The sequence below is a fragment of the Cupressus sempervirens genome, chromosome 7 (genome assembly GCF_028749045.1).
Source record: "Cupressus sempervirens isolate cs-2001-9-10 chromosome 7, ASM2874904v1, whole genome shotgun sequence".
In the NCBI taxonomy this organism is placed as follows: domain Eukaryota; kingdom Viridiplantae; phylum Streptophyta; class Pinopsida; order Cupressales; family Cupressaceae; genus Cupressus; species Cupressus sempervirens.
Window position 1 is genome coordinate 351,263,211 of NC_143124.1, and position 14,373 is coordinate 351,277,583.

General features: G+C 35.8%; 1 protein-coding gene across 1 annotated transcript; it reads left to right on the forward strand.

Annotated features, from left to right (window-relative positions):
* The first annotated feature begins 822 nt into the window (after positions 1-822).
* Positions 823-1,836, forward strand: LOC149546897 (uncharacterized). Its single transcript, XM_089794684.1, has 2 exons — positions 823-1,074; positions 1,263-1,836. The coding sequence occupies exons 1-2, from the start codon at positions 846-848 to the stop codon at positions 1,514-1,516; spliced, it is 483 nt and encodes a 160-aa protein (XP_089650810.1). The 5' UTR covers positions 823-845; the 3' UTR covers positions 1,517-1,836.
* Positions 1,837-14,373: the final 12,537 nt, after the last annotated feature.

A 14,373-nucleotide genomic window follows, 5' to 3' on the forward strand; every position in this document is an offset into this window, starting at 1 on the left:
GGACCTTGGATAACCAATTTTCACCCCGTCAACCCTGTCCTATCCCCCCCCTCCCTGCTCAATTGTTCTAAATTATTCCAAAAATTGAGCATCACATCTTTGAAATACTTTTTCTTCAATTGGGACAAATAACATTAACTTAAGACCATCATACATTAATCATTCCCACACACTAATCTTCAAATCATATCCATGTCGTTAAACAACCTATCCTCAAACCTACTAATAGACTCATGTATAAACTATTTTCATCAAATCACTTATTATAAAAATATGTTACTAACTATTCTAATAACAGTATTCCATCATTCACTAAGATATCTATAAAATAACATGTATTATTTCATCATTCACTAATATATCTATGAAATAATAACAAAGAGCTTGAAAATACTATCTTTCAGCTTTATCACATTCTCCTTAAAATTCATTCTAAATTTAATTTCAATATCAAGACAAATAGCTTTGTCATTTCATTTATCTTTGTAAGTGTCGATGATTTATAATCATCATAGAACACCCTTTGATATTCAAAGCGATGGTAGATTTATGCATTTAGGAACGCCAACCCAAAAAATCTAAAATAAAAGGACACAGTTTCCTATGTCTAGTTCTACATACGAATCGCCCATAATTTACATAAAATAATTATTTGATCCCTATAATCATCCTTCTAAAAAGCTCAACGTTGAAAAGACGACATCATAAAAAAGATTATACTGGACATTTTTGTAAACAATGTTATTCAATGTTTGTTGGACATATTTGCCCGTTTCTTGTAACCAGCAATATTGTAATCTTCGCCAATCCGAATAAAACAATTCGTCATAAACAATGAAATCTGCATGCCAAAAGCACGGTTACAAAACAGTAAGTATTTGTTTATTGGCGAGCGACGTCTGCGAGGACAGCAACTCAATAATATAAGCTCTCTGTTGGACCATACTATTTGCAGAGCTTCCGAACAAATAAGATATTTCTCTTGCTCTGCAACAATCATGAAGATGGCAATGAATATTGCGGTTCTGTGGATTGCATGTTTGTTCATCGTGGCGTGCATGGCAGAAGCGCGAGGTGGAATTCTAATGCCCTGATTATTATCATTTTGTATTCGATCTGTTGAAATATTATTCATATTCCAGTCTCTTCCATAATTAGTGATTATTATGTATGTTATTTGTCCGGCAAGGAATAAATCTATTTCATTAATGAATATCTATATTCTTACAATAGCTGTGAACCTATTTTGTGTTGTGGTGCAGTTGGTTTGCAGGGAACCAATTTGCCGAAATCTGCTCACTTTAATAATTTTCAACGCGTGCATGGAGTGAACCAATTTGGACGAGAGAAAAGTGGAACTAAAGAAGCAGGGAGTGATAAGGTTGGAGATGGTGTTTTTAAAGTGATTCCGAAGATTCACAAACGCAAACTTCTACAGAAGCGCCATACTTTTAATTTTCGTGTCAAGAAAGTGCTGGGCAGAAAGGGCGGCAGATTTTTTAAAAGAAACCCTTGAGTAGTAATGTTCTGTTACGATCCAATCCACCAATATTTTCAATAAATAAATAAAGCTCTAGTTTAGAGCAGTAGCAGCTCTTGGTGCAGGATAATGTCCTATGTTTTCTGCTCTTGGTGCAGAATAATGTCCTATGTTTTCTGTGTGTCTATGTGTCTGCCAGGAATGGCTCTTTGGAGAAGCCTACTACGAGGCAATGTTATTCTTCAACGTGTTTCTAGTGTGTTTGATATGTTCCCAGAACCCTATTTCTGTAGATCGATGTAATGGAGTTTATTTGGATAATAATATAAGTGTCTCTATCTATGCTTTTATTTTTATTTTCTGTTTGGGTGTATCAAATCTGAATTGCAAATAGGAATTATTTTTTTCAATTTTGGCAAAAAATGAGTATTTACAATTCTACCTATTTCCATCTAAATAGACGGAATTGGAATACTTATTCCTATTCTACTTTTATTTAGTTTAGAAAACATCAATTTTGGGATCTTTGAACTCCCTATCAAATTTCAACTAAACGAAACAAGAATAGTAATTCATATTCTTATTTTGTTTTCTAGAACAAGAATTCTAGAAAAAGTATTCCTATTCCCATATTTTTATTCCCCTAGCCAATACTATTTATTTTCTCTTTTTGAACCTAAACATTTATAATATAATGGAACTACCACCTATACGCTACACATTTATCCTTGACTCGGTATTACAAAATTAAAGAATTTTTTTAAAAATTTTTTTGGTAGCCTTGAATAGACATAAAAAAAAATTTACCACTGTATTGTAGGTTTTTTCCCTTAAAAACTGCATTACTAAATAAAAACGTCATTCAAAAAATATTATTTTGACTTTTAAAACTATTATCAATAATAATTTTAAATATTACTAGGTTTCAAAATAGTAAATTTAGCTTATTCCTACTTTCATGTACAAATTGTAACTATATTTTTGTCTTTGGTTCATGCATGCATGGTCTTCTTTGAACTTTTTAAATAATACTTTTCTATAATATTTGTATTGTTCATTACAAAATATTATTAAGAAGGATTAATTGAAAGATGGTTCTTATATAGATTTAATATTAATGACACTTAAATATCTGTAACATTTATCAAGAATGAAGAGTCTAGGCACAACATGAGGTGTTAGTTTTCACACTCTGAGATATGATGTTGGAGGCGACAAAGACTATGACTTACATGGTGAAAGGTTGGTATCTGGCCACTTTATATGCTAATGTTTTCTTTTTGTCCCTCTAGGTGAGTTTGGCATGCTCCTCCACAGTATATTTATTTCTCTAAGCTTCTCTGATGGGGATTCCTTGACCTTGATTTCTCTTCTATGTCAAGGATTGGTAAAATCTATGCATTTATCCTCTTGGGTCATTTTATTTTCTCTAGAACACCCTTACCTTGAGTCATTATTTCATGTGGGGTCCCTCTTATAGCATATTTCGTTGGGCATGCTATATGGACATTTTTGCATGAATGTTGGAGTTGTCTATCTTGTGTACCTTTATACAAGATTTATATGTTTCATTTTTTTTTCTCTATGTGATGATATTTTTGGTGGTTGGTTGTGTGACTTCAAGGTTTACATCACCATTTTCCTGGGTCTTTTGAAATGGGTTATGTGCTCTCACTCAAGGACTATAATTTGGTGCCTACCCTCCCAACTCATGGTGTTGTGGTTGTTGATATCTAAGCATATGTTGTTTATTAGTGTTCAAAAACTTGGTCATATACCAAGAAAGACTAGAAGGTCATCGCTATGATTGAGTTATTTATTAAAGACCAAGCATACTATGTTTATACCAAGCAAGATAGTGATTATCAAGTACTCATAAGCGAACATGCAGATATACATGTTGATCGATATAGTTAAGATCGAGCATATTGAGAGGTTGTTAAGTATTGATATAATAGGAATATAAAAGATGAGTCACAACATGAAGTGTACATGAGCAAGTGTTAGAGAATTCATGTGCTGAGTAGTTTTGTTTTGACATATAAGTTTATAATGGCACAAACACATATCTAAACCATTTTAGCTAACTTTTACATAACATTTAATATCTATAGAGCCATCTAATATATTGATCACATGTTATTTAAGAAGGTAATGATACCAAGGTGTGCAATTCAACCAATCAAAAAATGGGATAGAAACAAGAAAAGATGATGAAGTTTAAGCCATCGATCAAGATCTAGAACATTTTTAGAACATTTATTTAAGGTGGATTCTAACCCTAGAATCATATGTAGAGAGAAGCAGGAGTATCATTATGTGTGTGGATATGTTTATGAGTCTATGCACATGTAAAGGAGTGAAGACCAAGTTTTGAGAGTAGATTAGACAAATAACAATCAAAGTAGTGAAGGACTAAATAGAGTTATCATATTAGGAGATTAGATCAAAGATATAGAAAAGTGAACACCCAAGATTCTAAAAAAAATTAGGGTTAGGTACAAAATCACTTATTGTTAATTGAGACATGGTAAACCTCTTAATAGAGTGGTCCTAATGGACCTATGTAAACCTCCTAACAACTTTTCCTTACTTTATGAGTGTAAAATCCTTTACAAGGTGATACTAGCAGTCTCTTCAGTTTTTAATAGGGAAGATTGCTTATAGGGTAGATCATATCTTATGATCAAACATTGTAACCCTAACAGTTTAACTTTATTGTTGCACCAATGCAGATTTGTGGGTTTCATCCCCACCCCAATTTTACTTTCATCTTAAAGTGTTTCTAGGTAACCAAATTATTGTGTGATGTGTTGAAATCTATATGGATGTGATATTTTTCATTTATGTTTTAGCATTACAGTTTTAACAATAAATCTATTATATGGGATGAATAAGGTGTGAATTTGTGAAATTGATTTTGAAGTCAAAAGTTTAAGATCTTGATTTATCTGCCTCTCTTAGTATCTTATTTCGCATATACTCATTCCAATAATTGGTATCGGACCTCAACTCTCTTATCAATAAGCTTAACAGCTTGAGAGGATTAACTCATGGAGCTGGAAGTGTATAAGATGGGAGAAATAATTGAGAACTAGATTGTTGGTGTAAATAAGTATTTACTTATTACACTTACTTAAGTTTACTTAGGTTAATGCATTAGTTTATTATTTTGCATTATTTTATTATTTTTATTTGTGAGACACTTAGGAGTTTGCACACCTTTTGAGTTGTCATGTAGACTACACATGAGTATGCAACTCTATTGAAGCACATGGTGTCTACAACACTATTTTGCATGTCACACCCTTGTAGGCTTATCCTCTCATCACCACACTTACTTTCATGCTTAATGGAGGATAACCCATATCTGGTGGACATGTGGTTGATTGTATGACACATCATGATGCTAACTTCTATACATTCTAGAAGCTCTCCTGAGGCCCTTATATTCAGGCACTCCTAGTGTACTCTAATGAACCAATTATTGAATACATTGTTATTCTAATCATACTCTATCTACTTTGGTCTACTATGTGCTTGTGTTTGAGTTCTTAGTTCCTGGGTGAATTTTTCCCTTAGGAAAATTCTTACATGGTATCAGAGCAACTTGGAGATTTTCTCATCACAAGCCATTCGATACCTCTTTCTTGCTTCATCACCTTGGCCCAAAGCTGACTGTGAGGCAAAATTTTTTTGCAAATCGGAACCCAGAGGCCCGATTTGCGGTATGGGTATGGTCTTATTTTCAGATCTATGATTTAATTTCAGATCTGTCATTTATTTCTCTATAATTTCCATCATACTTTTTTGAATTTTTTTTTGCCCCACGGGCACTAGTAGAGAAATTTGTTTTAGCAGATCCGTGCAGTGACACCTTGGATCTGCCTATTTTGGAAGTATATTTATTTGTTCATAGGATATATTCAATATTAAGTCCATAGCCTTCCCACTCACACCAGGTCATAATGTGAACCCAAAAAAATTGGGTTGTACCAGTAAATTCCCGTAGCGGTCACCACATAAAGAATGGCTGGGCATAGCATTTTGGCGGCCATAGGAAACCCCTATAACTGGTGGCCCATTTTCCACTCTCCTGGCCACTGCTTTATTTCTTGTTGGGTAGCACTTTGTTTTTATTCAGTGCCTAAGGCACACATCACATCAATGTGGGATTAAAGGTTAAAACCCAGGCAGTCATTGGCTTTTCCGGCGCCCATTGCATTGAAGGTTCCTGGCGCTACATTTTTATTCTAGCTCTGTGTGTAAGAACCTCGACAATTTGTAGAAATCTAGCTCACTGTTAATACTTTCACCCACAAACTCAAACATCTGGCGACAAGTTTTTTGGCGTGAAGTTCTGATCCTGGCGTCAGCTTTGGAGTTTTTGGCGGTGCTGTTTCTCCTTTCCCACCCACAAATCGATAGAGGGTTTTCGGCACGACGTTTCAAATCTCAACGACTTGTGCTATGAACTTTTTACAATCTCCTACCACGTGGAAAGGTAACCAGCCGTCAGTCCATATGGAATTTTGACTTTGCCATGCTTGTTGTTTACATTTCAGCCTCTGAGTTGCCACGTGTCCCTGTCACGCATTTTCCACCTTAGTCCAATCTGGTAGTGCCACATTATCCCATGGAAACTAGCCTTCACATTGCCACATTAGTGTATGGATTTTTCCATGTGTGATTTCCTAAAGTATGGATGCATAGAGTCACCTGCCATGTTAGCACAGGCCCTATTTTTTACTAACATCACAACTAGGTTAAATTTGATGCCCATCCAGACATCATTTCTAGGGCATTTTCAACTACATTGACGGTCATTTAATCGTCAAATTTAGATTTGCAGTTTTCCTTCTAGACCTCTCTCCAGATTGCTTTTTAGTTTGGCAGCCTGACTTTGCAGGTTCATAACTCAAACATTCGGACTCCGATTCAAGTGCAATTTTTTTTTGAAATCAGGTAGAATTTTTTGAATTTTCTAGTGGTGGTGTTTTTTTCTAGTTTTGGTGGTTAGATTTTGTAGAAATTGCAATTTTTGGCAACTATACCTGCATAATCTTGTGTTTATCAACTTTAGAAGCTCCATACGGGCACATCTGGTCACTTTTTCAGGTTCTATTTTTATTGAAACTGCATATTTTTTTTGTCTACTTTCTAGATTTGAAGTTAGATTCTAGGTTTGTGTGGACAAATTTCTCACTTTTAGAATTAGGCCTTCTTTGGCATTGTATAGCTTTGATTCTTTTTAAGAATTGTTGTAAAACTAAGCTACAGTACTTAAGTGATAGATTTTAGCCTCATAAGGCAGTTGTAAAAGCAAAATTAGAAAGTTCACTTTGTTCATTTTGACAAGTGGTCCATTGTAAATGCACTACTTATAAAGTGCCAACAACATCTCTTTTGGGGGCATCTTTTGATTGAGTGAAAAGGGGGGGTGTACTGTGTTTCTTTTGTCTCTTTATTATGCTCTTTCATTTTTGCATCATGGGTTTTACATCCCCTCCTTTAACTTCACGCAACTATTCTACATGGAAAGATATTGCATGGAGTAGATTAATGGAAAAAGGATATGGTCTTTATGTAGATGGTACAATTACCAAACCTACTGATGCTAAAGAACTCATTGATTGGAAAAGACAAGACCAACAGGCTTTAGGTGTTATTAGGAGTTGTGTACATGGGGATCTTGTCTTTCACATTAAAAATTGTTCAGAATCTAAAGAAGCTTGCGATAAACTTGAATAGTTGTATGGTAAGGTGGATGAAGAAAAGGGATTTCAGATTGAGGATGATCTACTTCTCTTGGATCCTAAGAATTATGACACAATTCAAGATTATATCATTAAAGTCAATGAGTATAGGGCACATCTAAAAGATTGTGGAAATCCCATAAAGGATGATAGGTTGATTCATCAAATCCTTAAGAAACTACCTTCTGAGTATGCCAACTTTGTTTCAAGCTTTAATACTCACAGGTTAACCGTGGGATCTTCTTACCAGAAGCCTTCCTTTGATGGATTTGCAGACATGTTGATTGTTGAACAATCTCACTTGGTGGGTTTTGAACTTCTCAAGTCATCTAAGACCAAAGCCTTGGTGGCTAGTGATGATTCCAAATCTAGTCAAGGGGGAAAAAGCAACAACAAAAAGAAGTAGTGGAAGTAGAAAACACAATCTGAGACACAACAATCCTCCTCTCAACAAGGTGGTTCTTTTTCCAACAAGAAGGGAAGTAATGACAAGAAGGAAAAACTCTTTTATGCATACTGCAAAAATCCAAATCATGATGAGCATCATTGCAAGACAAAAAGAATTGATGAGTTAGAAAATCTACTCAAGAAGAACAAGATTCAAGTGTCAGGTACCTCCAAGGATTCAACTCCTACCTCTTCAAAGGGTAAAGGTCGAGCACTTATGGAAAACAAAAATTCTTCTTCGGAATGGATACTTGACTTAGGTGCCTCTTACCACATGGGTTCTTCAAGGGAAGACTTTTCTTCATTGAAGCAGTCAAAGGTGCCACACATCTTCGTGGGAGATGATACTAAGATGGAAATTGAATGAAAAGGACATGTAGAAAAGGAAGATGGGGAATTCAAAGATGTTCTCTATGTTCCAAATCTAAGTTCCAATATCTTATCAGTTTACCAAATTACTCACCTTGGAGATGGTCATAAGGTTGAATTCCTTCCTGATTCAGTGATGGTGGGAAGCCTCACAAATGATTCATTGGTAGCAGTGAGGAAAGTAAATGATGACAAGAGGCTTTAATCCTTCTCCCACTTTGTGCCTAAGAGTCCTTCCCAAGCCTTGTTAACTCAATCTAATTTACAAATCAACTTATGGCATGAACGGTTTGGTTACCTTGACTTCCACTGTCTTCAGCAACTTTGCTCAAAATGCATGGTCAAAGGTCTACCTAATATCAAATTTTATAAGGAAGAATGTTCATCTTGTTCAGTGGATATAAATCTCAACAAGAAGTATGATAAAGGGAAGTCTTCTCGAGCTCCAGTTGTTCTTTAGCTAGTTCACATGGTGTTAGTAGGACCCTTTGCAGTGACTTCAGTTATCCAAGGCCGCTACATACTCACATTTGTTGATGACTTTTCAAGATTCACTTGGGTCTTCTTCCTTCATCATAAGAATGAATTGGTTCACAAGCTTCAAGACTTCAAGACTCATGTTGAACACAAGTCAAGGAAAGCCATCAAAGTACTTAGACCAGACAATGAGAACAAATATGTTGACATAAGACTTTAGAAATTTTGCAAAATTGAGGGGATTGATCTTCAGAACTCACCAGAATTCAGTCCGCACAAGATAGAAGTTGTAGCTATGAGGATTAGGACTCTCAAGACCATGACAAGTTTCATGATTAAGGCCAAGTCTCTCGATACTACACTTGAAGTTGAAGCCATTAGCAGTGCTACTCACATACTTAATAGGTCTCCACATCTAGCCTTAGATGGAAAGACTCCTTTTGAGGCATGGTGTGGTAGAAAACTAGTTGTGAGTCACCTTAGAGTCTTTGGTTGTCCAACATGGGCAAACCTATCTTCCAGGAGTTGCAAGGCACAGACACCTAGGCCTTGTACCTTCATCAGTTATGAAGACAATGTGAAGGGTTACAGACTGATGGATCCAGAGACACATGAGATTTTTGTTGAGAAGGATGTTCACTTTGAGGAAAGTTCTCCCAGCTTATCCTCTACTCCTCTCTGCACTTCATACACAGTGGAAACTTATAGTGACACTAGCGATAGTGCTTCAATAGGTTCAAACATGTGGGGTTCTATCGTCAATTGCAGTGAAGAGGTCACATCACTCTAGTCCATGTGCTTATATTGCCATAGTTAAAGGTCCAACACATCATGGTACATCTCATCTTCCAGCTCCTACTTCACTTGACTTGGGAGATAGACTTGAGGACTTACATCTTCTCATTGATGATGATACTTCTACAGTTGTTGCGAGGGCTCACTCTGACCCTCATGTCCATTCTCTACATGATCAATCTACTAAGGTTGGCATGATTGTGGATCCTTATGAATAGAAATTAGTGGAGGTCTCTTTGTCAGTAGAGGAGATAGATGGTTCAATGGAACAGGTTCAACAAACATCCTTGCCAGATCTGCATTCATTCTTTTCAACATAGTTGGAAGGGGTGAACTTCAAAATCAGTATAGGGATACTTGAGTAGGTTTTAGGGCCAGCATACATCTTCAGTAGTCTACCTTTACCTTTGTTTCTTCCTAAGGGGAGGAACACCATCCTATATTCTTGGACCGGCTTCTTCCTTGGAGCAACTTTCACTAGTTGACATTCTTCTTTTGGGGGCGAGCCTATTCAGTCTCTCTTCCTTCTTTCATTCTCTTATGTATATACTAGATGTATGTCGTAATGGGGGGGGGGTCTTGATTACTCCATCCATTGATGCATCCTTCCTTTTCTCTCTTTTTGGGGGAGGGTTTTTCCCATGAGGTTTTCCCTCTTTCCTCGCTTTACGGGAGATTGCATTTCATTATGTACATGGGTACCTAACATGCCCTACAAGTTGGGACTCATTATGCATCTTCATCCTAGTTCGTGAGCTTAAGGGCATTCCCCCAAGTTGCACTTAAGGGGGGGTGTTGGTGTAAAGAAGTATTTACTTATTACACTTATTTAAGTTTACTTAGGTTAATGCATTAGTTTATTATTTTTATTTGTGAGACACTTAGGAGTTTGCGCACATTTTGAGTTGTCATGTAGACAACACAAGAGTTCACAACTCTATTTAAGTACATGGTGTCTACAACACTATTTTGCATGTCACACCTTTGTAGGCTTATCCTCTCATCACCGCACTTACTTCTGTGCTTAATGGAGGATAACCCATATCTTGTGGACATGTGCTTGGTTGTATGACACATCATGATGCTAACTTCTATGCATTCTAGAAGCTCTCCTAAGGCCTTTATATTCAGGCACTCCTAGTGTACTCTAATGAACCAGTTATTGAATACATTGTTATTTTGATCATACTCTATCTACTTTGGTCTACTCTGTGCTTGTGTTTGAGTTCTTAGTTCCTAGGTGAATTTTTCCCTTAGGAAAATTCTTACATGGATAATTGAAATCTAGATCATTTTTCAACAATTAGAAGCAACAAAGGAAGAGGTAAGGAAAATCCTAAAAAGAAGAGAAGAGTCATCCATTCAGCTAAATGACACTTAATACAAATAAGTTTACATAGAAGGACTACTTGATAGCAGAAAGGCTGGTAAAAATGATGAAGCATTGACATAATTGGTAGAGAAGAATAGTGTCCTAATAAAAGAAGCAACATATCTAAAGATAGAACAATAAATTCAATCAGTGACACTAACTGAATCAATTGAACCAAAGAAGATAGCAATGAAAGACAAGATCGTGGCTAAAGAAGACAAAAGATAGATGGCTAGTAGACTTGAAGAAAGATCATTTAAAGTTTAAAATCTTACTAATAACTAGCTAGACATGATAGATCAACTAGTAGTTACAAATTAGGAAGCAAATAGAAAAGATTTGGAGATCACAAATCTAAGGCTATAGAATGAATAATTAATAAGTGAGTTAAGGCATGAACAAAAAACCAAAAGAAGAAATCCAAAATTTTGAATAAATGATGAAGTCACCTAGAACAAGACACCTCTGGACTTGGATACAACAAGCACTCTTTATCTATTGTAGTTTAGAAGAACTATCCAAAAGTAGAGAACAAAGGAATGCAAAATTCAAAGGAAAAAATACATGTTAGATCACTATGGGAAAATTGGTCACATATCCAACATTTTGAGAAAAAAATATGGCAAGGAAACTCCTAAACCTAGACCAAGTGGTAATTATTTTGACTACAAGAGAGTAGGACATCAACGACATGAATATAGATCAAGGAACAATGACTCTTGACTGGGAAGGTATGTAAATTTTAAGGTTATTGCACTATAATTGTCAAAATTATGGACATAGAGCTCACAAGTATAGATTCAAGAAAAAGTCAAAATGGTCACCTAAAAAACAAGCTCAAATAGCAAGGAAAGATAGTTCTTATTGGACTTAGAATAGTTTTGACATTTAAGTGTCAACACACTTAACCACTTTCTACATTGAAGCTAAGTACACTATGTATGTTGAGGCACAGTATGTGCTCAGTTAGAATTCCAACAGGTGTTGAGTGACTTCAAGTGCCCATCATTATATAGATGCCGAGTGATATATAGGTGTCAAGTCACAGTTGATGCCAAGAAAGTCATAATGCTTCATATGCAGAGTGATCCAAAACTATAAATGTGCTAAGCAAGAGAGAATGCAACAAGTGCCAAGAAAAGTAGGATAAGTATATGTGCTAAGCACTAGTAGTCTAGTGTGTGCTGAGTAACACAGTATCGACATATGAGTTTGTGCCCTCACAAACTCAAATGTAAACCATTTTTGTAGTTGACATAGAATGATTTAAAAGGATGATAAGGATAAGATCGAATCTTTTACATTTCCTATGCAATTAGCATGCAGGCAATCAAAAAAATGGAGAAGGCATGCAACCAATGAGAAAAATGCAAGGAATGAGAAGGAATTCAAGATTCAATATGGATCATAGATCCATACCTAACCATAAGTCTTAACAATCTTTAAAAGGATGAAAAAAACTCATTGTGTATGTGGATGAGAACTATGCATGGGGAAACTATTGTGAAATTTAGTGTGAAGTGTGAAAGACTTAGAGGAATAGAGTAGCAATTACATAACCAGATGATTAGAACAAAGAAAGGGATACAAACAGATATCAGATCAAGCAAGGGTCATATTAGAGTTAGTAGATCAAGTGCCTAAAATTAGCAACTAAAGATTGTAAGTAATCAAGTCAAAGGTTTCTAATACTCTCTAGTCATTGTATTAGATAGTGAAAACCCTATGTTGATAGGTTAGCTTAACAACTATTTTGAAGATCCTTTGAAGAGGTGACTAAATCCTTTAATAGGGTGACACTTCATCTAAAGTGTTTGTAAATCCTCTAACTAGGTCACTATTGAAATAGTGTAAAGCCCTTAATAGGGCAGGCCTTTCATAGGGCAGACCATCAGAAGTGGTCAAACAATTATTGTTCCAGTGATTTTGTGGGTATCATCCCACCCAAGTTTTACCTTCTTATTCTTGGAGGGTTTCTACGTTACCAAATCTAGTGTGATGTGTGTTATTGCATATGTTTTCTTTATGTTCACTTAATAAGTTTATACACATGCATCCTACTTTTAGTTATTTGATTTAAAGGATTAGAAAAGGTCAAAAGTGTGGTGCTTCTAATTTATCCTCCCCCCTCTTAGAAGTACTCTTCCCATCTTGAACATTCCAACAATTGGTATTAGAGCACTAGGTTCTCACAAGGAGAATCCTAACAACGTAGAGAAAAGGTTTGAATATGGAAGTCTTCAAACTTGGGAAGATCATAGATAATTAGGTGATTGATGTATATCTCACTCTACACAAATTGGAAGAAGCTAGAGAAGAATTGAGAAAGTCCTTTAAAAGAAGGAAGGATATAGCCATTTCTGAAAATGACATACACTACAAGGAGATTGATACCACACAACTATTTTCCAATGGAGATTCCAAGGAATTTGATGTAGCAATAGCAGAACTAATGGAGAAAATAGAGCACAAGTTGAGGAAATTAGAATACTCAAGCTTGAACAAGAATCACAAGCCATTATGCTTTGTGAAGTGACTGAACAAAAGAAGAGAGCCATTGAAGATAGGGCCATGATAGAAGATGAAAAGAGAAATCTTACCAATAGACTGGAGGAGAAGATGATTGAGTTTGAAAGAATCTCAAACATACAGCTAAACACCTTGAGCCAGATGATGCATGCTCATCATGAACTAAACCTGAAGGATATTGAGATCTCTACTCTAAGAATGTAGAATGAACAATTGTAGAATGAGTTAAAGAGAGAAAAGGAGATAGCCGAGAGCTTCAACAAGTCAAGTGAAGCCACCAAACACTTTGAACAATTGCTGAAATCACCAAAGTCCAGTAATGACACTTTAGGACTTGGTTACACTAGTATTGAGCAAGGAGAATCATCGAAGACTATAGAAGAAAGGAGTAACAAAGGTAAGGACACTAAACCTACTTGTCATTTATGTGGTAAAAAGTGACATACCTCTCATGTGTGCAAGAGAAAGAATGGTCATTAGCATGATAAGCCTAGCAAAGTAAGCTTTTGTCACAAGTGCAAAAAGAAAGGACATCAAGCACATCAATGGAGAACCAAGACCATGAGGACACCAAGATTTGATGGTCACTGCTAGAACTGCAAGAAGTATGGACATAGAGCATTTGAATACAAATCAAAGCCTATGTGGAAACATAATCAGCCTTCAAAAGAAAACAACCATGGTCATCACTACAATTGGGATTACAACTCTAGCTATAGCTATCACCATTGTCAAGAGTATGGACACATTCCTAAAAATTGCATAAGGACACATTTTAGAGGGAATTAGACTAGATGGTCAAGTCAAACTACATGTTTTAGTTGCTAGAAAACTGGTCATATCAATAGGATTTGCCCAACAAAGTCAAAAGCACCCAAGATAGAAGTCAAAAAATGAAAAGAGAAGGTTGATGTTGAAAAAATAAGAGGGCAAATGAACAAGACTTGGAAGAAGAAAGATGAGTGCAACACATCAAATGGAGAGATCACTTCACCTAAGAGGTCAAGTGATTACATCTCATCCAACTAAGCAAGAATAGGTGTATGGAACTGATATACAAAGTTATATCATACATCAATTCCAAGACAAAGAAGTAATGGAAAAGAGAAATCTAGATGAGAAAAGATGCCAAGTCAAATATTCAAGTT